We start from the raw sequence: 25,613 nt of genomic DNA, 5'->3' as shown, positions 1-25,613 counted from the left end.
TGTTGAAAATTAATTGACCATAGATACATGGGTTTATATCTGGATTCTCAATTCTGTTTCATTGATCTGTGTGTATCTTTATGCCAGCACCACAGTCTTGATTCCTGTAGCTTTACAGTAAGTTTTGAAGTTGGGAAATGTGGCTCCTCCAATTTTGATTTTTCAAGATTGGTTGCCTCTTCCAATTACCTTGCAATTCTATATGAATTTTAGGATTAGCTTCAACTTCAAGGGGAAGAAAAGGGCAACTAATATTTCATAGAGATTGCATCGAGTCTTTAATTAGGTAGGTGTTGCCATCGTAACAGTATTTAATCTTGCAATCCATGGCCTTTGGATGTGTTTTCATTTTTTTGGCTGTCTAATTTCTTTCAGTGATGCCTTGTAGTTTTCAGGGTGCAAACCTTACACCTCTTAGGTTAAATTTATTCATAAATTTTTTTCTTTTTGATGCTTTTTTAAATGGAATTGTTTCATTGTTTAGTTGTTAAAATATAGAAATGTAACTGACTTTTGTATGTTGATCTTATATTCTGCAAGTTTTCTGAACTTGTTTATAGCTCAAAGTGTTTTTGTGATTTCCTTGGGATTTTCTGTATACAATATTGTGTAATCTGTATATAGAGATAGTTTTACTTCTTCCTTTCCAATCTGGATGCCTTATATTTCCTTTTCTTTTCTAATTGCCCTGACCATAATCTCCAACACGATGCTGAATAGAAGTGGTGAGAGTAGCCATCCTTGTCTTGCTCCCAGTCTTTGGGGAAAAGCTTTCTGTATTTCTCTATTAAGTGTGATGTTATGTTGTAGAGGGAAAACTAACACACTATTGTAAAACAATTATACTCCAATAAAGATGTTAAAAAAAAAAAAAATAAAAAATAAAAAAAATTAAAAAAAAAAAAAAAAGTGTGATGTTAACTTTGGATTTTTTTTTTTTATAGATGTCCTTTGTCAGGTAGAGGAAATTTCCTTCTATTCCTAGTATTTGTTTGTTTGTTTGTTTATCATTAAAGGATGTTGGATTTTGTCAAATTCTTCTGCAATTATTGAAATACTCATGTGGTTTTTTTTTCATTCATTCCATTAATGTGGTGTATTCGATTGATTGATTTTTATATGGTGAACCAATCTTGCATTCCTTGGATAAATCCTGCTTGGTTATGTTGTATACTTTTTTAAAAAATTGCTGGATCAGTTTGCTAGTACTTTTATTTACTTTTATTTTTGCATCTGTATTCATAAGGGATATTGGTCAATACTTGTGATGACTTTTTCTGGTTTTGGTGTCAGGCAGTACTGGCATCATAGAATGAGTTGGGATGTGTTCTTCTGTCTTTTGAAGTTTGTAAGAATTGATGTTAATTCTTCAAGCATTTGGTAAAACTTCAATGAAGCCATCAGGGCCTGGCCTTGTTTTTGTGGGAAGGTTATTGATTACTAATTCAATCTCTTGTTATAGGTTTATTCACATTTTCTATTTCTTGAGTCAGTTTGAGTAGTTTGTGTCTTTCTGGGATTTATTCACTTCATCTAGGTTGTCTAATTTGTTGGCATATACTCATTTGTAGTATTCTGTAATCTTTTTATTTTGATAAAGTCAGTAGTGATTCATTCTTGATTTTAGTAATCACTTTTTGTCTTGATCAGTCTAAGCTAAAGGCTTTTCAATTTCATTGATTTTTGTCAAAGAACCAACTTTTGGTTTGTTGATGTTTCTCCATTGTTTTTCTGTGCTTTTTAAATTTCCACTATAATTATTATTTCCTTCTTGTTTGGGTTCAGTTTGCTCTTATTTCTTTAGGTAGAACAATAGATTATTCATTTGAAATATTCAGTCTTTTTTAATATGTGTTTATAGTTATAAATTTCCTTCTGAGCATTGCTCTAGCTGCATCTCTTGAAATTTGGTATATTGTGTTTGTGTTTTCAATTACTTCAAAGTATACCATTTTTTCTTGTGATTTCTTCTTTGACCCATTCATTATTTTGTAGCTTCTTGTTTAATTTCTACGTATTTGTGAGCCTTACAAAGTTCATTCTGTTTTTGGTATCTAATTTCATTCTGTTATGGGTAGAGAACATATTTTATATTATTTCAGTTCTTTTTTTTAAAGTAGTTGAGACGTGTTTTTATGCCCTAACATTTGATCTGGCCCAGAGAATGCTGTATGTGCCCTTGATAAGAATGTGTATTCATTCTGTTGTTGTGGATGGAATGTTCCATATATAGATATCTGTTAGATCTAGTTGGTTTATACTGTTTTATAAGTTTCTTGTTTGTTTCTTGATCTGTTTAGTTCTATTTTTTAAAATATATTTATTTCTTTTTGGCTGCATTGGGTCTTCATTGCTACTCGCGGGCTTTCTCTAGTTGTGGCGAGCGGGGGCTGCTCTTCGTTGTGGTGCACAGGCTTCTCATTGCGGTGGCTTCTCTTGTTGCAGAGCATGGGCTCTAGGCGCGTGGGCTTCAGCAGTTGTGGCTCGTGGGCTCTAGAGCGCAGGCTCAGTAGTTGTGACGCACAGGCTTAGTTGCTCCGCACGTGTAGGATCTTCCCTGACCAGGGCTCAAGCCCGTGTCCCCTGCCTTGGCAGACGGATTCTTAACCACTGCGCCACCAGGGAAGTCCCATTTCTATCCGTTACTAATTGGGGTATTGAAGTCTCTAAATGTTATTGCTAAATTGTTTATTTCTCCCTTCAATTCTGGCAGTCTAGCATTTCTTTTAATCAGATGACAATAGATTTCCATGGTTTTCTCCATCTGAAAATGTCCTTATTCCATCATCATTTGTGAATAGTATTCTCAATGGATATAGAATTCCAGGGTGACAGTTTTTTTTTTTTCCCCCAACTGCTTAAAGGTGTTTTCCCAGAGTCTTCTGTCCTCTGGTATCTCATGAGAAGCCTGTATTCTTTCAAATAATTTCTGCGTTACAAGTAATGTGTCCTTTATCTCTGGCTTCTTTCAGGTTTTTCTCCTTATCTTTGGTTTTCAAAAGTGTCAGTGTCTTAAGTGTGGTGCTTTTTAACTTATTCTGTGAAGATTTTGCTGAGTTTTTTAATGTATGAGGTTATACATTTTTTTTTCTAAAAACGTGATTAGTTTGGGCCGTTGTTTCTTCAGATATCTTTCCTGCCTATTTTTCTGGTACTACTCTAGCTGCATATCAGGAATTGGCCAAGTTTTTCTGTAAAGGGGCAGATAGGCAGTTGTGGGCTGCATGGTCTTTATTCAGCTGCTCCCTGCCCTGGTGTGGAAAGAGCCCTGGAGAAGAACAAACAAATGGGTGTGGCTGTGTTGCAGTAAAACTTTATTACAAAACCTTGTGGTGGGCGGGGCGGCCTGTGGGCCAGGGTTTGCCAGTCCCTCCTGTGTGATAAAGTTTTTGAAATTTTCCCACTTGTCCCTATTGCCCTGGTTTTTGTTTATTGTTTTTCAGTCATCTTTTTTCTCTCCAAGTTGATCTTCCTTCAATTTCATTGACTCTTTTTTCCATCAATTCCATTCTGTCATTCAGTCCATTAATTAAATGTATTTCAGATATTTTTCAGTTCTAACATTTCCACTTGGTTCTTTTTTGTGTTTGTGTGTTTTGTTTTTCAGCTGAGATTTCCTATCTTTGCTTTCTCTGTGTTTCATTACAAGTGTGTCTTCCATTCCCTGGTGGAGGATAGTTATAGCCATTCCTTGTCTGGTCGTTTCAGCATCTTGAGGCTGGCTGTTGATTGTTTTTTCCTTGTCCTGACTATTCCATAAAACAACTTTGGGTTGTATTTTGCGCATTGTAAATGTTATATAGACTCTGGGTTCTTTTCTGTTACACCAAAGGGTATTGATTTTGTTTAAGCAAGCAGTTGAATTGTTTAGCTGTAAACTGTGGACTGTCATTTTACAACCTGTGCTGGGCATTGCTTGGATTTGTTCAGTTCAAGCCTTAGCTGCAGGCTTATTTGTTTGCCCCATGGACATGTATATCAGGGGTCCGCCAGGGACTTGAACTTTTATGCTCCGAATCTGAGGTTCCCCTTCTCTGGTTTTTTGCTTCCTGGATCCTTGCATCATTTCCTGGTGGCCTTAGCTGCCTGGGCTTTTTATACCCAGTTCCTTTGGCCAAGACAGCAGCTGCCCATCACTACCACTGCCATAGAGATTGTCATGTTTTACTTCAGGGTAAAGCCCCAGAATTTTTTTTTTTGCTTTCTTTCAAAATTTGCTTGTTTTTGGTTTTTTTTCCCTAGCCTCCAAAGCCTTCTGGTAGTTGGAGGGGTTTTTTGGTATTTCCAGAATGTGTGGCTTATGGTTCATAGTGTATTTAGTTGTGGGAGATTTGGTTTGTTAGGAATAAACACAGTGGAACTTAGTATGTTCTTTTTGAAGCATCTGGTGCCAGTCTAATTTCTTTCTCCTTGTAAATTCTTCTTTCTGCTTGGGGGCTGTAAGGATTTTTTTTTTTTCTTTTACAGTTTAATGGTCTTGTCTTACTGTGTCTCTAATTGATCTAATTGATCATTCTAATTCTAGATTGGCCTTTTCAAGAGATTCAGATCTTTATTTCTGAAAATTTTTCTTGGATGATTTAAGTATTATGCTGTTCCATTGCTTTGCTTTTCTTCTTCAAGGGCTTAAATTATATGTATGTTGGTCCTCCTTTACCTGCTTTGTATTTCAACCATTTTGACTCTGCTTCCTTCTCCTTCTGCTTCACCCTGTTTTGGCCTTAGCTCCTTCATATGTGTCCCATTTCAGGGTCAACTTCCCTGAAGTGCTCTCTCTGTCCTCCCATCTATAGTAGAGCCTCCTTTGTTACTCTTTTGTGCTGGTATAACTTATTTGTTCATTTGTGTGTCTGTCTATCTACCTACCAAATCATGCATTTTGGTCTTTCCGTTATGATGTAAACTGTACGCACAGCCTCCATGTTTGTTGTCTTCTGTAGTTGTGTTTCCACTAAGCACCTAACACATAGTAGGTGCTCAGGAAGTATTTGTCCCAACAACTCATGAACAGAGGAGATATCAGAGCCACAAGTAAAAGGTTGTATGGATACGTGGGTATGGAAAAATAGACGTTTACTGAAAGCTTGAAGTTAATGGAGAAGCTTGGGCGAACATGTAACCTGACAGCTGGGCACTCCTGTCCTGAAGTGAGGCCTCCAGCCAGTCCTGACATGGGACCTCTCACCAACAGTTTTTCTCCTGCTATCCTGTTCCTTTGCTGGTCTGTTCCCTAATTTCTTTCCTCTTTACCCCCTTTCTCATCTCTGCCACTGCTTAGCTCAAGGGGCTCATAGAAACTACAAAATAACTGTAACTGTACCCAAAGGCAATCTCTTAAGGTCTCTTTAAAATGAATTGAATCACATTTTTAATACAAATTCTTTTCTTTCTTGTTTATTACTATTGTTTGTTGTAACACAATCAGATTTTAACTATTAGATACAATTAATTACTGATTTTTAGATTTCCTTCTGCTATATTGAAAACAAACTTTCTTTTGAATTAAATATATCTATATTTAAATGTGTACTATTTTTAAAGTGAAAAATCCCTACTTAATCTACCTTATGCCTTATCTTCCAGCACTCCCCTCAGTTGGGGGAAACCTACCACTGAGAATTTGGAGTTTATAGTTTCAGATTCTTTTTTACTGAGCATATAAAAAATTTGTAATTGTGCATGTATACACTCACATTTATATATATACATCCAAGTAAATAGGGTTTTTTTTTTTTCATGGAACGCACATATGCTTTTTTAGTTAACAGTATAAGAGAGAACATTTTTCCATGTTTTTATGTAGAGGTGTATCTTGTTTTTTAAAACATATATTGGTCTTTTATAATAGATACCCAGTAATTTATGTAACCTATCTCCTATTAATGAGTATGAAGTTTTCCATTTCTTTCTTCTGTTTCTTTCCAATCAGAAATAGAGCAACATTGAACCTTTGTGTACATTACTTTCTTGCAGAGGTATAAGTCTTTGTATAGGTTTAAATTCCAAAAATGGACTTTTGGGTTCAGAGGGCTTACATAGTTAAGCTTTTGATAGATGCTATCAAGTTACATTCTGGAAAGAATGTGCCAAATTCCGTTCTTTCTAACAGTGTGAGTTATCAGACTTTTTAATCTTTCCTACTTTGTAGGTGAAATGATAAAGTTGATTTCATTTGCATTGCCTTGATTTTTAGTGAGCTTGAACTTCCTTTGACAGAACTTGGAGGTAATAGGCAAGCTGACCTTTTTTTTGTGTGTCATGTATCCGTTCTTCTTTAGTTAACTGCCCGTGCAGACCATTGCTCGTGTTTTCCACTGAGGATGTGAACTTTCATGAAATACATAAGGTCACTAGGTGTCACTAGAATCCCGTTTTGTTGGGTTATTTCTGGGTGTGTTCTTTCTAAGAGCAGATAGCTGTAACCCAGTTGATAAAATTCTGATGTTTCCTTTGGACACAAACCTTACTGAAGGAAGAAGAAATAAAGGTGAAAGGAATGAAGGTCAGCTTGACCAGCACCTCTACGTTCAGTTGGAGAAGGTTGTTGAAGTTGCATTTTTTAAACAGTCACAGACAAACATAACTGGGGAGACGGTTCTCAGGCGACATCCCTGCGCATCTGAGAGTCTGCCCCTCACGCCTGGCTTTAGTGCTTCCTACACACAAGCACGTTTCCTTGCACAGCCACAACGCGGCCGCCCACGCTGATCTCACCGGCTGTTCCGGTCACACACTTGATGGCCGTCGACTCCACCCCAGAAACCCACGTTGAGTCTGGTTGTTGCATCTCCCCGTCTTTCTCCCCCTGGAGCCCTTCCTCGGCCTGTCTTCGGCTTTCCTGCCTTTGATGCTGTTTTAAGGTTTGAATTGTCCTCCGCTGGCCAGTGGTAGCCCGTTCAAGTTGACTTTTGTCATTGTCATTATTTTATCATTTCTCCATCATTCCCTGGACACTTCTTTTCTCTTCTGGCACAATTTAGTCCAGGCTCAGCTTGTACTTTCTCTTTCCCAGCCCTGCATGCAGCCTTTTCTCCAAGGAGCCCTGGTTCCTTTTAATGGAAAAATAGTGCTTGAGTCCAAAATCTGGGTGGTAGGCATGCTCATTGCCAAGGGGTGCTGGTCCCACGCCTTCTCGTGGGCAGAGGTGGTGATACGTACCTGTATCTGTGCCACGCATTTGTTTCTGCAGCCATCCGTGTATAGCAAGTCTGTGAGTTCCCACGGATACCTGCGATTCCAGCCCAAAGATGCCTTTCCCGCCAGCTCACGACATGGCATTGCGAAGCGGTTTTGCTGTTTGACACGTGTGGGGAAAAGGCCACTTGAGCGCCAGACACTTGCTCTGCTGTCCTGGGTGCCCCTTGGTCTGCGCAGCATTTGACGCAGCACTTGGGAGGCGGAGAAGGCAGTCGAATCCCACCCCACTCTGCAGGGGTCTGAGCTACAGCCCTGGCCAGGATGCTTCGGTTTAAAGCCTTCTTTCACTGTTGTCAGAAGTATTTGTGATAGACCAAGGCATGTGTACTGACTGGGATTTGGCAAGTTGAGGCGGGTCATCCCACCAGTCACATAAATCGTCCCTACTTTGCGCCAGGGGTTTTTATTTCCCCAGCGTGTTCTCTGATACGGTTCAGGATGCAGGTGGTCGGCCTTTTACCGGCAAATCCAAAGGCCCCGGGGTGGGCGTCCGGGGGCTCCTGGCGGAGGGGCCGCGGGGGTCAGCGTGGCCTGGGCAGTCGGGGCTGCGGGTGGAGAGCAGCCGGCCTTCGGGAACCGAGGCCTCAAGGCAGTGCTCGGGAGGAACCTAGCGGGGGTGGGGCTGGGAAGGTTTCTTGCCGCAAGCTCTCGAGCTCTCGCCGTCCCTCAGGTTCCTGTTCGGAAGGCGTTCGTGTCTCCCCGGCACGCACACGCTCTGGTTGGAAGACCGGTGAGCAGCGCTGGGCATGGTGATGTGCCCCCTCCTGGGAGAGGCCGGGGCCTGGCCGGGCGGGCGGGGCGGGCCGGGGCGGGGGGGCCGGGGGCCGAACTGCTGCTGCGGTGCGCGTCGCGCAGGCACCCGGGGGACGCGCGCCCCGGACCCTGCTCCAGCTCCTGGGGGCCGCCGGCGCTCTGCTCCCGCGTTTGCCCTCCAGTGCCCCTCCCTCAAATCCGGGTCTTAAGCTTCTTTTCTCCCCGTAGGGCCTTGTCAAATCCTGCCTCTCCTCTGGTCGCTTTCCAGCAAGCAGCCTGGAGCGCAGATCCAGGCCGCGGGCTGTGGCGCCCAGCGGGCCGGCTGCTCCCCGCGTGCGCCGTCAGCGGTCGGTGCTCTGCCCGCAGCGCCGCCCCCCGAACTTCTGTGACCCCGCGCCGCCGGTAGGGGTGGGGACGAGCCCTGATCCCTCGGTCAGGACTGTGTGCTTGGAGCCCGGCGCGCCCTCAAAGTTGCCATCCCTGTAGTCCCGGGTTTTCGTCTCCCCTTAGCGCCCTGCCCTTCTGCTGGGCGTTAAGACCCTTGTGCTGAATGACTTACTGACCAGGCTTGGCGTGGCCGGTCCTGAGGGTGGGGCGGGCAGTGCCGCAGGCCCCACCGCTGGGCCCCGGATCCCAGGCAGGACTTCCCAGGGCAGGGCCCGCGTGCTGGGCTGAGCCCAGGGCTCTGAGAGGGGCAGCCAGAAGACGGAGGTGAAAGGCTCGTCCTGCTTTTAGGGGCATCTCTTGAAACTCTTCTCTTCCTAACCGCTAGATGGGGGGATGATGTCATCACTGTACATTTCAGAAGAAAAGCAGAAATGCAGCTGGTGAGCTTTTTCTGTTTGTTCAGTAGATTTTGATTGAGTGCCTGATAAACGTGGCACTCACTTAAACATGGATTTATCCATCATCCCCCCCCATCAATAATTTCGTTTCTTTTATAGCAGAATAGTATTCTAGTGCATGGATATACTAGTTTGTTTACCCATTCATCTGTTAATGGACGTTTGGGTAGTTTTCAATGTTTGATTGTTACCGTTAAAGTTCCGTGAGCAGTTGTGTGTGTGACCTTGTATATCTCATGCTCCTGGGTCATCACCCAGACTGTTTTCCAAGGCAGTTGTGTCACTTTACGTTCCTACCATCAGGGCACGAGTCTTCACCAGCACTTGGAGTTTGTCAGTCTTTAATTTTAGCTTTTCTAGGGGCTGTATAGTGGTATTCATGTGTGGGTTTTTTTTGTTTTTTTTTTGTAGCAGTTTTTTGGGATAAACTTCAGCCAGTGTACAGTGCAGTGGTTTTTAATATACTCACAGAGCTGTGCAGCTACGACCACAAGCAGTTGAAAGCATTCTCATCACCTCAGAACAAAACCTTTGCATCACTGATCCCCCTATGCCGCCCAGCCCAAGGCAGCCACTAGTCTACTTTCTGTCCCCGTGGATTTGCCTGTTCTGGATGTTTCATGTAAACAGAATCATACAGTATGATCTTTGGGCCTGGCTTCTTTCTCCTGACCTAATGTTTTCAAGATCCATCCATACTGTAGCCTGTGTCAGAGTTTCATTGCTTATGATCACATAGTATTCCGTTGTATGGCTGTTTCACATATATCCATATTGTATACGATATGCAAATATTTTTTTCCATTCTGTACGTTGTCTTTACACTTCCTTTAGAGTTTCCTTTGAAGCAAAAAGATTTTAATTTTGATAAAGTCCAGCTTATTTATTTTTGTTTGTTTCTTGTGCTTTGGTGTCATTTAAGAAACTATTACCAGATCCAAGATCACAAAGATTTACTACCTCTTTTCTAAGAATTGTATAGTTTCGGCTCTTACACTGAGGGTTTTGTCCATCTTGAGTTAGTTTTGTGTGTGGTGTGAGGTCGGGATCTCATGTCTTCTTTCTTGTATGGTTGTCCCACAGTTGTCCCAGCCCCATTTGTTGAAAAGACTTCCGTTGTTCTTTCCCCAGGGACTTGTCTTGACCCTCTTGTCAAAAATCAGTTAACCATAAATGTGAGGATCTCATCTGGTTTTAATTATATTTTCCTGATGTCGAGTGCTGAGCATAAGATAATGTGCTTAGTGAATCTTTGTGTATTGTCTTCGGTATAAATCTTTTGCCCATTTCTTTTTTTAATTGGGTTTTTGTCTTCTTGATATTGAGTTGTATGTGATTTTTGTATATTGTACATACTAATTTCTTTGGTCAGATTCACATATTGTAATTATTTTCTCTCAGTCTGAGACTTTTGTTTTCTTTATTGTGTCTTTCAAACTATACAAATTTTTTGTTATGTTGAAGTCCAGTTTTTCATTTTCTTTTGTGCTTTATGTTTTAACATCCTATCTGAATATTTTTGCCTGCTTCAGAAGCATGAATTTTTTCGTGCATTTTCTTTTAGGAGCTTTAGGTTTAGCTTTTGCATTTAGTTCTATGATCTGTTTTGAGCTTTTTTTAAAATTTTTCCTTGTTCTTTTTCTTTTTGGTGTGTGTACACGTATGGTGTAAGATAAAGAGCTCAACAGTGTCTGTCTTTCTACAAATTACTCATTATTCAGAAAATATTTTTGAGTGCTTACTCTCTGCCAGACATTGGGGTTACAGCTCTAACTGGACAGACATATTTACTGCCTCCCCGGAACATACTTTTAATGAGGAAGACAAGTTTTGTAAGTGCGAGAAAGGTTTTGTAAGGCCCTGGAGGGCACAGGAGGCCCCCTGGAGTGGGTTGCCCTGCTTGGGCAGAGTGCTTTTGGGGGGGGGGCGGGGGGCTCTTGGAGTCAGTGGGGAGCTTTGAGCTGAGGCAAAAAAGACAGCAAAGGAGCTAGTCTTTCCCTGAACTGGGGGACTGTGTCCTGGGAGCAGAAGGTCTGGCCCGAGGCAGGACAGTGCTGGAGGGTCAGTGGCTGGAGTCTAGTGAGAAAAGGAAGCTTTGGGACAGAGACTTGCTCCTTCAGGACCGGGGTGAGGGATTAGAATTTTACCCACATCTGTCTTTATGCTAGTACATCCCCTAAGCGTCTGAGCTACACGTAAGGGGTTGCCTGCTAGGTGGATTTGCTTGGATGAGTCATCTGGGTTTAAATACGTCCAGAACTGAATGCATTCCTAACCGCTTCTAAACTCCATCTTCTGTCTTGGTCTGTGGTGCCGTTTTCCTGCCTGTTGTGTAAGCCAGAACCCTTTGAATCAGGATGCTTAGTTTCCCACTGCTGTCCTGATAGGAAGAGAGAGCTGGGTCCCACACACACCGCAGAGAGGAAAATCGGCCCGTCTTACAAGGCTTACAGCGAAAACACTAGTCTCTTTTTATCCCCCGTTCCTGTTCTCTGGAGGCATCACCTTTTCACTCCTGCAGCTCTTTCTAGAGCTCTGACTTACCTCCGGATTCCTCATTGCTGTGGCTCCACTGCTGCCTTGATGTTCGTTTTTGATGTTGTCTAATGACTTTTTGGTGTGGAGGTGAGGCTAGCTTTCCAACTAGCTGCCTTTGGGGGACACACCCCGACGTCCCCATGTACATGGATTTACCGCGTGTACAATACTCTCCACCCGCCACCCACGTGATTCTTAATCCTCTCATTATTCCAGTGTACGCAATCAATTAAATCGGTAGTTTTATTGACGTTATTGTGACTGTGAAAGTGGTTTTTAGCTGAATCTGAAAATGCACCACAAATACATTTTGTTTCCTGCACATCTTTGTCCTGCCGGAGCTGGGCCTGGTGTCCTTAGTCCAGTGTGTCTTCGGTCCACGGCATCTGAGAACAGAACCCATCGCCTCTGCTCTGCTGGAGGAGCGAGTGGGGGGCAGCAGTTAGGAGTAGAGCTGCTGCTCTTCAGACCCACCCTGGCCTCCCTTGAGGTGCAAGGAGAAGAATCCGGACGCTTCTGGTCAACCCACCACCCCCAGCTGCAAGGCTGGGGTTTCCAGTTTGTTTTTCAATCCCCCAGATTCTCTCTTACCTACCCTTTACTTCTGTTGGTTTGTGTCCTTTTGTTTTCCTTTACTGTCATTTGATTGGGGTTTGGTGGGGGGAGGAGAGAGACATGTGCTCGGCCCATCAGATGTAACCAGAGGTCAGGCGTACGCTGCTTTTATTCCCAAGTGTTGCTCAGTTATGGCTCCCCAGCCTAGCCCCACAGCTTTGCTGAAATCTTTGGCGTCCCTTACCCCACGAGCCCTGGCTGGTCTTGGTGTCCCTGCCCTGGAACTCGTCCCTCAGAGGGACCTGTCCAGGGCCCCTGACACCTTCTTGGGCCCTGGAGCCCTTAGGACGAGGGTGTCATCTTTGTCACTGGTCTCCTGGCTCCTGTTCATTCACTTCACTCAAGCCGAATGCTGGATGTTTTCCCGAAATTGTCACCCTCTTCACTTCGCCGTGCTTTTGTCTCGGCTCTTCCTCCAGACAGAAGACCTGCGTCCTCATCCGATGCAGCCTGCTGGTGGCCTCTGACCTGCAGCCTTTGCTGGCCCTGTCCTGCCGCCCGTGCCGTCGGCCTCTGGCCCACCTCGCTGTTCTTCTCGCATCCCAGTAACTGTGCTGCCTGCTCTTTTTTTTTTTTTTTACATTTTTGAAAATGTCTTTCACGCCTGGCTTAATAGAAGACAGTGGCATTCTAATATCTTCTCATATCTGCTTCTGCATCTGCTGTGTGGAGATGACTCATGTCATTTAGCTTCAGCTCCGCCGTGTGCTCTTGAGGGCCGGGAGTGGGACAGACAGGGGATGCACTCTTATCATGATAGCAGTAGTTTCAACCTCACGTCAGGCGTCTTCTGTGTTCAGACTTGGAGATCCACAGCTGGTGAGTGCTGTTGACATTTTGGTGCATCTTCCAGATTTGTCTTAAAGTGAGAAATACTTCACTGTATGATATTGTACACATGCACATTTCATTCTTATTTTAGAGACCTTTCTGTATCACTAGGGATAGAGTTGCTTCTTTCTTTTTTTTTTTTGAGGTATGCGGGCCTCTCACTGTTGTGGCCCCTCCCGCTGTGGAGCACAGGCTCCGGGGCGCGTAGGCTCAGTGGCCACGGCCCGGGGCACAAACCTGCGTCCCCTGCATCGGCAGCAGACTCCCAGCCACTGCGCCACCAGGGAAGCCCCTCATTCTTTTTTTTTATTGCACTGTATTGTATTATGTTTTCAGCTATTATTTGTATACTAAATGTTGAACAGTAATAGTCTTATGAAGTAAGTTGGAGACGGGGTTAGGGGCCTTATTTTAAAAAGACTTAGATTGGTGACATGATTTTGTAAACACGGGAGTGATTGATCTGGGTTATGGAGAGATGAATAAAATGTTTTAAGATTAATGTTTCAGTATTATATGAATGAATTAGAAGAGGAGAAACCATAGGGAAGGAGATCATTTAGAAAGTCATTATAATTGTTTAGATTGGAGCAGCTGAATGCTTAGAAGTGGGTAATGGTCGAGGGGTTCCCAGGCAGGTAGGGAGGTGAAGGGTGATGCAGGAGGGGAAGTGGCAGATGTGAGGACAGACGGGCTGTGGAAGCAGGAGGTACAGCTCAGGGGAGCTGGGACTGCAGAGCTAGGTCTCCAGGTGGTGGTGGTGCCTTGACAGAAACACACAGGAAGGAGAACTTGGTTTTGGAGGACAGATAAGCTTCTGCAGGGCTTCAGTTTCTTTAGGACCTTCTAGCTCTCGATTATTCACCTTATGGCCTGTTTACTTTTAAATTGTGCATTTAATAATAGCATGTGCTTTACGAGTGCCACACAGTGATCATTTTCGAGTGTCGCAGGTCTCAAATTATTGCATAAAAATTGTACTTCCTGTACCTGCCTCTCACTTCCCTTCTGCTCTTACACTTAAAAGCACCAAATAGAGAAGGTTTTGGAAAATTGAATTTGTATTGCCTTTCGTGTTTGGTAATAAATGTACGTATGTTAAAGGATATGTCTATTAGAATGACCTGTGTAGGGATTTCTTTCATCGCTAACTGACACGTGTGCAGATTTAACGTTGTGTGACTCTAATGGGACCGTGCTCATCACCGTTCCTTTTGATCACACAGATGCAGGACAGCTGGAGTGCACATTGAGGAATCGCTGTTCCCTGCAGCTCATCCCAACGAACACCTGCCAAGCCTAATGAAAAAAAAAGTGAGTACGGGGCTTCAGTGTGGACTCCGGCAGTCATCAATTTATTCATTTTCTTCTTCTTAGAAAATAAAACTTGTAGAAGTATATTCAAGAGTTGTCTTAATATTGCTATTGATGGTATTATTCTTCTCACACAGCACTTTTTAATGAGTTATGGAGCTTTGTCCCATGAATGCTTTGATGTAGTTTGTGATAAATGGAAGAGACTGTTTGCCCAAAGGAGAACTAAAAGTTGCCAAGAAAGCAGCACCCTTTCAGGTGCTCTGGTAACTGCTTCAGGAGTCAGGTTGTTAACGTCTGTAGTGAAATTCATTTGATCTGTTTGGCTGGAAAATCTCAAAAGTCTGAGGCAGAAATAGCCGAGTGTACACAGTTATTTATTACAGAAAATCTGTGCAAATATAAAGTTGCTGCTTTTCTTTGAGGTCTGGTTCACATTTGAACCATAACCCTTTTGGTTTTTTATTATTTAAAAGTTTTAATTGATTTCTGTATCTGAGGGTAAACTGTTCACTGTGATACATCAGTCACTGTTGTCACGTGAGAATCCCTGTTGGAGAGAAGATTTACAGACTTTCTCCACGCTGAGTGAGGCAGAGGAGAGCTGTAGATCAGGGAAGACATTCCCGTGGATATCTGCAAGTTTTCTGAAAGAGTAAATCCTGTGTCTCCATCACATTTCGTCTCAGACAAGCCGGAACACACGCGTGCAATGATGGAAACCCGCTTGTCTCCATCCAGGTTGTGTCGGGCGGTAGTGACATGGCACGTCTCGTGACTGTGCGGTAGGCCAGCAGCAGCTGGTCTACGCCGAGTGAACACAGGTCAGGCACATCGCTCCTAATTTCCCTTCCCTCCGAAGAAGCACTTTTCAGTTTGACTTGGGTCCTTGCCGGTCAGATGGTCTTCAGTACACGTGCTGTGAGGGAAAGAGGTTCTGCTACGTCACGTGTACTGTTTGGTGGGTTGCTTTTTCCTCTTCCCTTAACCACGTGTTTTCACGTCAGTGTGTGTACGTGGCTCCACTTCCTCTGCTTTGTGTTAAACAGCGTGAACGTGTCTTGGATTCATGCACCCTTATACCATTGACGATTTTTACCAAGTATGTTGTTGGTGTGGTGTATTTCAGTTTATTTCTCCAAGCAGAATATCTGGAAAGGGACTGACAGTTCCACCGGCTGTGTACAAGAGTACTTTTTCTTAACACTGACCAATGCTGGATATTATTCATCTTGTAAACTTTTCCCTGATCTGAAGCATTAACGCTGTCTGCTCGTACCCTTCACCACTTAAGGTTTTATTAGTCCCTGCAAGCATCCCCTTGCCTCCTTTCTCCAGACGCAGTTGCAGATTACACCTGACTCCAGACCTTACTCTTTTGGTCTCTGGGGAGGGTCTCTGCTTTGCTCACCTCACTGTGCTGCCAGCCTGACCCTCTTGCTTGCTGTTCTTCAGGCATAGCACGTTTGCTTGTGTTTTAGAGCCGTTGCATCGTCTGTCCCTCTGTCTGGAGCACACGTCCCCCCATCCGTCCACAGACGGTTCTCTGACTTCCGCGGGGCTGTGCACTGCCGGCCCTTTCTCGCTAAGCAGCGCTCACTCCCCTGTCTGCGGTGGCAGCTCCTTCCACCGTGCCCGCCGTCCTGAGCCCCCGGCCTGCTGTTTCCTTAGTTAGAGTACTTGCCCCCTGCTAACATACCGCAGAAGTGCGGGCAGCCAGACTCTCACGAAGTGCCCAGAGCCCCGCGTGGCAGTGCTTCTGAGTCCACAGAGCGCCTGCTGCTCCCCTGCCCCGGTTCTGACTGCATTACCTCTGCCGGCGACGGGGCCCTCCCACTGGTGAAGGGCGGTGTTGACGAGCTTTGGGGGCACAAACGCCCTGAGTGCCAGGGGCCCATAGTTACACAGCAACACTGTTAATTAGTGCCTTGCGTGCCGTCCAGGTACTTCGGCAAAAGCAGTTCAGGCCAGCTCCAGGCCTGCCGGACGAATCCTCCCAACACACATCCGACGTAGGTCTCCTTATTTGTTGTGTGTACTTTTTGTCACTCCTTCATAGAATATAAGCTCCCTGGTGCAAGGATCTTTCTTTGTTTCAAGACCAGTGACTGACACACAGTAACATTTTTGTTAAGTGATGAATGAGTGCATTACTAACAGAGCAGGGTGCTGAACAAGAGCACAGCGTAGCAGCAGCCTTGAATGTCTAAGAAGTTTTTCCTTTAGACTGGCACGCATTTGAACACACGGGCTGGACGCCTAAAGAGGCCTGGACAGAAGACACGCTTCCCTAGCGTCCTTCAGAGACCCTCGGGTGTAGGAGAAACCGTAGGTGGAGTCGGTGTCAAGCTCAGCTTTTGTATTTACGGTGACGACCTGCCCAAATGGGCTCTTCTGCTGGAGACCTGGGGGCCTGCGGTCTAAAAAGTGCTAGGAGACGCGAGGACGGGAGGGTGAGACGGTGACCCGGACATCGCGTGTCCGAGGTTTCCTTATTCCCTACACTTTGGACATGTGGTCACGGGTTTTGTTTTTTACCGGCTGAATGGAGTTGCTCTGATGTAAAGACAGACAAGATTAAATAATGTTTCTCTTCTTTGGTGGTTATAAAATAATTACTTTTGTGTTTTATTACTGTGTCATGACTTTTTAGGGAGGGGGGAGATAGACGTAAAAGCAGAAAATAAGGAAAAGGAGACTAATTTTAAGAATCTTCATGGAAACTAAGAATGCTGGGGTCCTGAAAATGCTTCGAAGACATAGCTACTTAGTGTGCAGCTCTTTATTCAGTCTGAAAATTCTGTCCATATTCTTACAGTTATAGAAGAATAAATATTACAAATTCACATATAGTGAAGAAATATCTCTTTAAGTAGGTTGTATTATGGATGTTACAAAAGATATCAGGAATGTGTATGTAAGGGTTCTCTTCCTGTCTTACACAATCACAATACAGTATTATTTTTATGTCCTTTTTGTACAGCGCAAGTGTATGCAGCCCAAAGATTTTATCCCTAAAACACCAGAGAATGATAAAAGACTGCAAAAGAAGTTTGAGAAAATGGCTGAAGAGCTGCAACAGCAGAAAAACACTCTGGGTAAGCTGAGGAGCGTAGGTCAGTCCCTGGTGCTGGCGTCTGTACTCCTGAAGCACCAGGACTGGGCAGAGCCTTTGGCCTGCACGGTGCCGCCCGACGCCTTTCCAGGACATCGACTGAACCCTTTGTTCTTGCGCCCGGTCGTACGGCTGCCTGATGAATCAGCTCTCCCGGTGCCATGCTGGCGCCGCCCTGACAGATCCCGCGTGACCGTCTGGTCTGCCGCCCCAGGCAGACGTGGAGTTCTCCTTGGCATCTGTCCGCCCTGGTGCCTCCCACCCCCCTGGACCCCAGACCTGCTCTGAAGTGGTCTCCCAACTCCTCCTCTGCCCTCTTTGCCCAAGCCTGCAGCAGCCCTTGTGGGCGTCCAGCAGCTCCTTGGCTGGCCTTCCAGCTGCTGTGTCTTTAGCCTCCACCTCCCTGCTTCAGTCAGAAGGGTGTACCTCCCAGCTCACGTGGATGCCCCACCCGGGCTTTAACGGTCCTCAGTGTCGTCTGAAGGAAAAGACACTTAGGATAAAATCCTGTACCTCACGCGTCCTGCAGCCGACCACGGCCTGTCCCGTCTGCCTGTCCCGCAGCCTCGCCTCAGCTCTGCCCCTCTCTGCTGCCAGTTTTCATACCTCTGCCATTTGTCCATCTTTCCTGCACCGGCGATGGTGTATTGGAAAAGAATTCAGCAAAATGGTAATGATAGATTTTAAAAAGACCAAATTTATGTCTGAACTGTGTTTTAAAAACTACAACTGTGAGGTATTAAAGATTCAGCTAACGTGTGTCTGCATATTGCCAGAAGTGCAGTAAAAGTTGTGCAGGCCTAAGAGTTGCGACGGAGAGGCTATTGAATGATTTGTGGTCTGTTTTTGAAGGCGGGGGGGACAGGTGGTCAGGGTCCTGAAGTCCTTTCATTGCCTGCAAGGTGTGGATTCCAGGAAGCACACCGCTGTTCACCCCACCACTGAGCCGCTCACTTCGTGGCTCAAGGGCCCGCGACCCCCTTCCTGCCGCCGAGTTCATGTGCGGGTCTTTGTGTGTGTCTGTCAGAAGAGAAGAGGAACCCCTGGAGTGGGGGACGAGGGGTGTCCTTAAGAGGAATCATATTGGTGAAGGAGGAGGGCATTTTTTTGAGATTAAAACTGGATTTTTGTTTCTTTTCAGATCATGATGTTCCTGTTCTCTTGTTTGAATCTAATGGCTCCTTGGTGTACAGTCCCACAGTTAAAATCTGCAGTGGCCACCACAGTGCAATGGAGAAGAGACTGCAGGAGATGAAGGAGAAACGGGAGAATCTTTCCCCCACCTGTAAGTGACACTTCATACGATGGAAATTACGAAGTAGGTGAATAAATTGTGGAAAGGGTTTTTTTTTTTCCCTTTACATAGACATTTTAGTTTATTTAGATTATAATCATTTTTTTTACCTCTATCAGCGTAGACTTTGATATTTTCTTCCAGAAAATCTTATGCTTTATTAAGATTTTTAAAGAGTATATTGGGTATGTAGTATCCTCCAGGTTTAAAATCCTGTTGTTCCTTTGTAATTTTTCATATATTTGGGATTTTTCCTTTTTTTAAAATTAATTGGGCCCCTCTTTTGAAGGAGTTTGCTTTAGATTAAGTATCTAATGCTTAGTTTATGTTTTCCTTTATTTCTTTTATCTTGAAAGTTTTAAAGTAATATACAGGCACATTTTCATAAAACGTTGACCAGTAGTACATCGTTTGTAGTAAACATCCATCTTGATTCCCACCTCATTCTCCTCTGCCCCTGGGTAACCCGTGTTTTATGTTGATGTGTTTCTCCAGATCTTTTTCAGTAGGTCACATGTCTGTGTATACATGAAAAAGATAAGGCTTCTGTATTTTCCTCTGTCGTGGTATAACTTTACCTAAATTGGATCATGGCATACCTCTTATTTTCAGCTTTCCTTTTTTACTGAGAAGTGTGTTGGTGTGGACATATACATCTTTTTTTAATTTTTATTTTTTAAAGATGTTGCATAGTAGTCTAGAGTTTTGATATTGAATCATCTGTCTGTTGGTGGATATTTTTCCATTTTTTCTTTCTTTTTTTTTTTAAATTTTTGGCCTCGCCATACAGCTTGCGGGATCTTAGTCCCCCGATGAGGGAGGGGATAGAACCGCAGGCCCCAGGAGTCCTAGCCACTGGGCCACCAGGGAATTCCCCCAATTTTTCTTTATTAGAAACAGCGCTGCAGTTTTTATTCTTTTTAAACTACACGGTATGGTGGTTCTTGTTTTTTATGTAACCGTTTTCCTCTCTGGACATAAGGCTTCCCCCCCCCCCCACTGTTTACTGTTATAACCCACACGGCAGTGGACATGCTTCTATTTGGATCTTTACGTTCCTCTGTATTTCATGTATCGATCACAATAATAATTCATAAAGGCAGAATTTTAAAGTTTTGGTAGATATTGTCAGATGGCCCTTCAAAAAGTTTGTGCCATTTTATCCTTTGCCAGTTGTTTATAAGAACTTCAGTTTCACACCCTTGGGAAACTAGATTGAGTAAGATACACGAACTCTGTTGTTTGTCATAACGCAGTGACTTTTGAGAAACAGAAATATTACGTTTCAGGTAGACAAATCTGTTCTGTTTGTCTTTTCCTTCTGGCGTCTAGGATTCCTGTGATGCTTAGAACTCCTCCACCACAAGGTTTCAAAATTGTTGTATTTTCTGCTATTACTTGTATGGTTTATTTTTAAGGTTAGTTGTTTCATCTGTCCTGAATTTACACCTGTGTATTTATGCAATGGGCACGTGTATCAGTTAAGGTTAGTTGTGGCCGCCGATAACAGATAAATGCAGAAACCGATGGCTGCACTTAGGTACAGTTGTGTTTCTCCGTCCTCCCGAAGCAGGAGGCAGGCCGGGTTTGGGGAGGCTGTTCTGTGGTGTCTTGAGGGGCGGGCCCCCGACTTCCTGCCTGGCTTCCCTGCGGCCGGCTCCCTGTGAGCAGCCTCGCCAGCGCCTGCCTCCTGCCGCCGCCGAGCTCCGCCGGCCAGAGTGTCGTCCTGTGGCTCCTCCTGCTTGCAAGCCGAGTGCGGCCATTTATGGCCCAGGAGCTACACAGGCAAAGCGCCGCTCCGGGTGAGCCAAGAAGTGCAGTGCAGTTCTTTGTGTCTGTACGTCTAACTTCATCTGCCAGTTTAACTTAAAATGGCCAGTGGCATTCAGGATGGCATAGCTGAGGGCACTGCAGTAGTTTTAGCCTAGGAAGTAGGATACAAAATACAAGTCACCTACAGGGCACTGCAAGCAAGACCGAAGTGTGGCCTTAACTAGGTTGTGTGTCTGCACTCATAAAATCAAGGTCTGTTGTGAGAGGCAGCTGGGAATGGCCATTGAGCGAGGTAACGAGCAGTGTTCCAGGGGACTGTACAGATTGTTTCGACGCATCATTATATATGTGTGCAGACTAATTTGCCTTGAACTTTATTCCACTACTCTGCAGCGTTAATTCTGCTACGTAACTGCCTCCTGCAGTTAAGTTTAAATTCAGCAGTCGAAAATGTTATCTGTGTGCTTACCTTTCTTACCTCGGATGATTCTCATTTTCTCATCGTTTGCCCAAATTTTCTCAGAAGTGTATCCTTTTAAGTCTCCTCAAAAAAACATCTCTGGGGACTTCCCTGGTGGCGCAGTGGTTAACAATCCGCCTGCCAATGCGGGGGAAGCGGGTTCGAGCCCTGGTCCGGGAAGATCCCACATGCCGCAGAGCGGCTAAGCCCGTGTGCCACAACTACTGAGCCTGTGCCCTAGAGCCCTTAAGCCACAACTACCGAAGCCCATGCGCCTAGAGCCCGTGCTCCGCAACAAGAGAAGCCACCGCAATGAGAAGCCCGCACACCACAACGAAGAGTAGCCCCTGCTCGTTGCAACTAGAGAAAGCCCTCGCGCAGCAACGAAGACCCAACGCAGCCAAAACTTAATTAATTAATTTTTTAAAAAACAAAAAAAACATCTCTGACCGTGAGACCGAGATCTCTGTCGTTTCTGGTCTGTTGCATGCACAGCCTTTGAAGGTGATGCCTGTGGCCTTAGCTGTTGCATCACTGATCTGGATGTTTTTCTGTGAAGCCCCCACACTCCGGACACTTGGGGCTGCGTAGTTCTTTGTTGCCGGGGCCGTCCTGTGCCTGGCACAGGGGTCCACAGCGTCCCTGGCCGCTGCCCACTAGATGCCGGCAGCACGGCTCGCCGTCCACCCCAGCCCCGCCTGCGACACCCAGCAGCATCTGCGGGCATCAGGCCGCCCCCGGTTGAGAGCCGCTGCTCTGGTCATAGAGGCAGCTGTCTGTGGTCATCATGAAAAAAGCCTTGATCATCGAGCAGTGAGACTGACTGAAAGGTTCTCTTTATCCGTACTGAGCTTCTGCTTAGGTCTAGGCCAGCCGACTTTCCAAGAGCTCTTCCAACTTTTACTATCCTAGGATTCTGTGCCTTTTTTATGGTATGATTTGTATAAGTTATATCTTAAGGATTCTCATCATCTGTAATAGATTTGAGTAAGAAGTCCAGAATAGCACATATTAGGAATAAGTCGTGTGTGTGTGTGTGTGTGTGTGTGTGTGTGTGTGTGTGTGTCAGTGACACAAGAGTGGAGTGAGTGGACCTAGTATTGGCTTCATCTATTACCAGAGATCAGAGCTGTTATTTAATGAGGAGTTTTGATTATGTTTTCAGCTTCCCAGATGGTTGCAAAGTCTGACGATAACACCATTAACTCTCTGTATGAAGCACCTTTGAACCTTTCACATGATACTTTGTGTTCAGGTAAAATTATTTTTACAAAAGCTTCGTTTTGTGCATGGTTTATTCTTTAATCTCTTTGGTGTGCATTGAAAACCCCGTATCTTAAGTAATCGCCATCTTTTTATTTCATACTTGATGCATGTGTTGCCTGTAAGTTGGAAACAAGCGACAACAGTAACTAGCTCAGTTTCATCGTTGGCTGTGCTGTGGGCGCTGCTCGCGTGTCTGTATCTCATCTGATTCTCCCGTGAGCCCCGTGATGCAGGCCCTGTCGTTGTCCCCCTCCTGCCGGTGAGAAAGCCCGGCCAGAGAGGAGTCAGACAGCTCGTAAGAGCTCACACCATTCGTGAGCGGCTGACCCGGGCTTCAAAGTAGGCAGTCTGACTTCAGAATTTGCTCTCTTAGGCCGTGTCATGCTGCTTGCCAGCCTTTTGAAAAGTGAGCTGAGCTTATTCAGCTGCTAAAATTAAACACGTCCTATGTTTCCAGCTGCTGACTTAGAGACACGCAGCGCCACCTGCCCGCTGGGCTTCTCTCTGCTCCCTGGGGGCTGCCCCTCTCCTCCCTCTTCAAAAGTAGAGCCTTAGTGATGTCAGTAAGTGAAGACACCTCTGTTGCCTCTGGTGTGGACTTTCTATAAACTGGGGGCCCTCCCTCTGTTCAGCCAGTGCCGAGCCCCTATCGGAGGAGCCAGTGCTGGGCCAGCGGCTCCAGAGTCCAGAAAGCAGTGTCTGTGCTGGGGGCTTCTGGGCTAGGGAGTGGGGCAGATAGGAGTATAAGTACAGGGCGGTGACACACACGCTTTTAAAGGTTTGGGTGGAATTCTTTGTGGCAGAGGAGGACGTGTGTGACCAGAGCTGGTGAAGTCTGGGAGGATTTGCAGAGGTTCTGACGTCCGGGGTGGGTTTCGAAGTAAGGGTGGTGTTTATCCAGGTGAGAGCGTTGGAGCAGGGGGAGCATAAACACAGCTTTCGGGAGCCAGGCAGAGCTCCGCGTTGCCCGCGAGCAACGTGTCAGAAGATGTGCGGAGAGTCAGAACCCCGAGATACGCCAGGCGGCTCCCGGAATATAAATACAGAGTGAGGCCTTCGGCAGGCGGCAGCGAGTCTGGGCAGCCGAGTTCATCGCGGTCGACTAGAGCCTGAACGCCGTGGTCCTTCCTTCCAGGGCTGCCGGCCCCCTCGAGGCTTTAGTGACGGGGTGCGGACGCTCTTCGTGGAGCGAGGCGCCCGGGCGTGTGAGCATCCAAAGCACCTCTCCCTCTCCGACCCCATCGTGTTCCACGCCCACGGGGAGGCCCGGGTCCCCTGGTTAGAAACGCCGGCCAGGAGGGTGTCATCACCTGCCATGAGAACTGGGTGTGGGTGATGCCTTTCTGAACCGGGAGCTGTGCTTAGGAAGTATCACTTTATCACGTTGTGGGCGGACTGAGAATTCGTTTTATAATAATGTAAACCATTAAAAAGTTGATTCTTTATTAATGTTTTCCAGAGGACTCCTTTGCTGGTGTTCTACAGTTGTCTTTTGATGATCTTTGTGGCAGCTCTGGATGTGGGACTCAGCAGAGGAAATTGGGAGGATTCCTTGATGAAAGTAAAAGCGCTGCATATGCTTCCTCAGCTGTGTTGAAAACGAGCAGTGTCCGTCTGCCAGTGTCTCGCGGTTCCCTTGGTCGGTTAACCCTTCACCAGTCCCCGGGCAGTCTTTCCAAGGGAGACACCCACCGGCAGAGGGGCGCTGCAGGCCAGGTCATCACCCCAGACGTGAAGCCAGTGCGGGAGCCGGCTGAGGGGGTGTCTGATGAGAAGAGGGGCCTGTCTCCTACGCCATCTGTAACAGAGGAGGAGCGCCCCAGGGGCCCTTCATGTCCCCAGAGCCCCTCAGCCACGAGAAGAAGGGTGTCGGCGAGCTCCAGCCCACCCCCAGGGGAGAGGCTGAGCAGGAGGGGGCCTCTCGGGCGGCCCCCCGCGCCCCGTCTGCTGCCGGAGAGCAGCCCGCAGCCCACGAGCGGCTCTGCCGTGGGGACTCTGGGCCGCGGGGGGTCCCCGTACGACGATTACTTTTCTCCCGATAATCTCAAGGAGAGGGACTTGGAGAGCCTCCTCCCCGGGGTCCAGCCACCCGCCAGCCCTGCCCTCCTCCACTGCATGAGGAGCCTTTCCAGGAGAGAGAGGACCTGCCTCCTGGGAAGGGCTGACTTTTCCTGCATCGGCAGAAGCCTCAGGTCGGCCGATGGTAGCGACTCAACAGTGAAGGGCGGCTTCTGTCTCCAGAAGCCTGCAAACTATGCAGCTCATCCGGGCTTGAGCAGCGTGACTTCTAAGGGAACGCCTGCTACCGAAGGGACCCCCGGGGACCGTCCCCGGGCCGAGGCTCAGAGACGGGGGGGCGCCCGCCCGGGCGGGAGTGGCTCTCCCCATACCCTCGACGGACTCACTCCTCAGAAGGGACATCGAGGTGATTTTACTCCTTTGAAAGGAAGCAGTAAAGAAGCGAAAGGATGGATTGACGGAAAAAGCACACAGAAAGAAGATACTCCTTCTAAAATGGTGAATTCCCCTGAAGGTGAAGCACAAAGTGATGATAAGCTGAACTTTGTAGGCGACTGTGATGTGGAAAAGTCTGCGGAGGCAAGGGAAGAGTTACCCCGAGGACGTAGTGAAAGTACGTGAATCTCCCGTTACCAGTCTCTCCACTATAAGGAGACGCCGTGGTGTGTCCGTCTTCCACGCTTATCACGACGTTTTCGTAATCAAAGTTTCCTTTCTTCCCTTCTTTTAAACTTTAAAGAATGTATGTTTGATATTTACAGCGATAAATTCTTTAACTTCTTGAGGAATAGATGGCTCCGTGGAATTTCTAGGTTCCTTGGTCAAACCTGTTATTAGGAATACATTTCTCTAAGTCTTAGAGGTGAAAAGAGAAAGTGGTGTCTGGATGTCTTGTGTGAGCAATGGACTGGAGTGAGTGCGTCTCCTTGTTGCCGTGCAGCCTGTCACTGCAGCACCGCTGTGCAGAGATGCACGCGAGCGGAGTGTTTTAAAACTATCCGTTTGTAATGGTGAGGCTGTTTATTTTAGAAGGAAATTGAGTGTAAGCCACTCATTCTGTTAAGAAAAGATAAATATGGAAATAAGTTACCAATATTTGTTTTTGAAGAAACTGGGCAGTGTTAGCTATGAAGAAATTTTTTAAGTATTTTGTTTAAGTAAATAGTTCATTGTAACAGGCCTTATTAGATTTCTTTTTATTTGCTTTAAGCATGTCATTTAAATAGATATATTCCTATCTGTAATTTAATTGTAACCATAGTAATGAACTATGTCATTACAGCAAAAGTAGCAACAATTTTGCACTTTCTGATTATAAGCACAGACAGGTTTCAGCAATCAAAAGTGAAGAAATCTTGAACGTAAACCATCTTCACCTAAAGATGGGGTTAAAATTTCGATAAGGCCAAGTTTATTCTTCATTATTTCTCTACTCCTTGAATCATTTTAACCACCCTTTTCAAGTTGGAGAAGTTATATGGATTGAAATATAATCACAGATGTATTGCATATCTTTTCCTTAGGTATGAACTCCCCAAAACCATCTCACAAAAAGAATTTAATTTGTATATCATTAACCTTCTTTTTATGTCT

General features: G+C 45.6%; 1 protein-coding gene and 1 long non-coding RNA gene across 3 annotated transcripts in view; one reads left to right on the top strand and one right to left on the bottom strand.

Moving 5' to 3' along the window:
* Positions 1-25,613, top strand: part of MCPH1 (microcephalin 1) — a 211,819-nt gene that overhangs the window by 7,925 nt on the left and 178,281 nt on the right. Inside the window, 5 exon segments of the mRNA XM_067022552.1 lie at positions 14,006-14,093; positions 17,077-17,191; positions 18,350-18,493; positions 21,901-21,990; positions 23,461-24,633. Of these exon segments, the coding sequence (XP_066878653.1) occupies positions 14,006-14,093; positions 17,077-17,191; positions 18,350-18,493; positions 21,901-21,990; positions 23,461-24,633 (1,610 nt within the window).
* Positions 19,517-21,467, bottom strand: LOC136793328 (uncharacterized). 2 transcript variants are annotated; one of them, XR_010838479.1, is made up of 3 exons: positions 21,186-21,467; positions 20,745-20,873; positions 19,517-20,426 (listed from the first exon to the last, which is right to left on the bottom strand). It is a non-coding gene; the product is annotated as an uncharacterized lncRNA (long non-coding RNA). The 2 variants fall into 2 exon arrangements; XR_010838480.1 differs by having other exon boundaries at positions 20,754-20,873.

This window comes from Kogia breviceps, chromosome 20, assembly GCF_026419965.1.
Source record: "Kogia breviceps isolate mKogBre1 chromosome 20, mKogBre1 haplotype 1, whole genome shotgun sequence".
Classification (NCBI taxonomy): Eukaryota; Metazoa; Chordata; class Mammalia; order Artiodactyla; family Physeteridae; genus Kogia; species Kogia breviceps.
The sequence above is the reverse complement of the archived record's forward strand: the minus strand, read 5'-3'. Positions and strand labels throughout refer to the sequence as shown.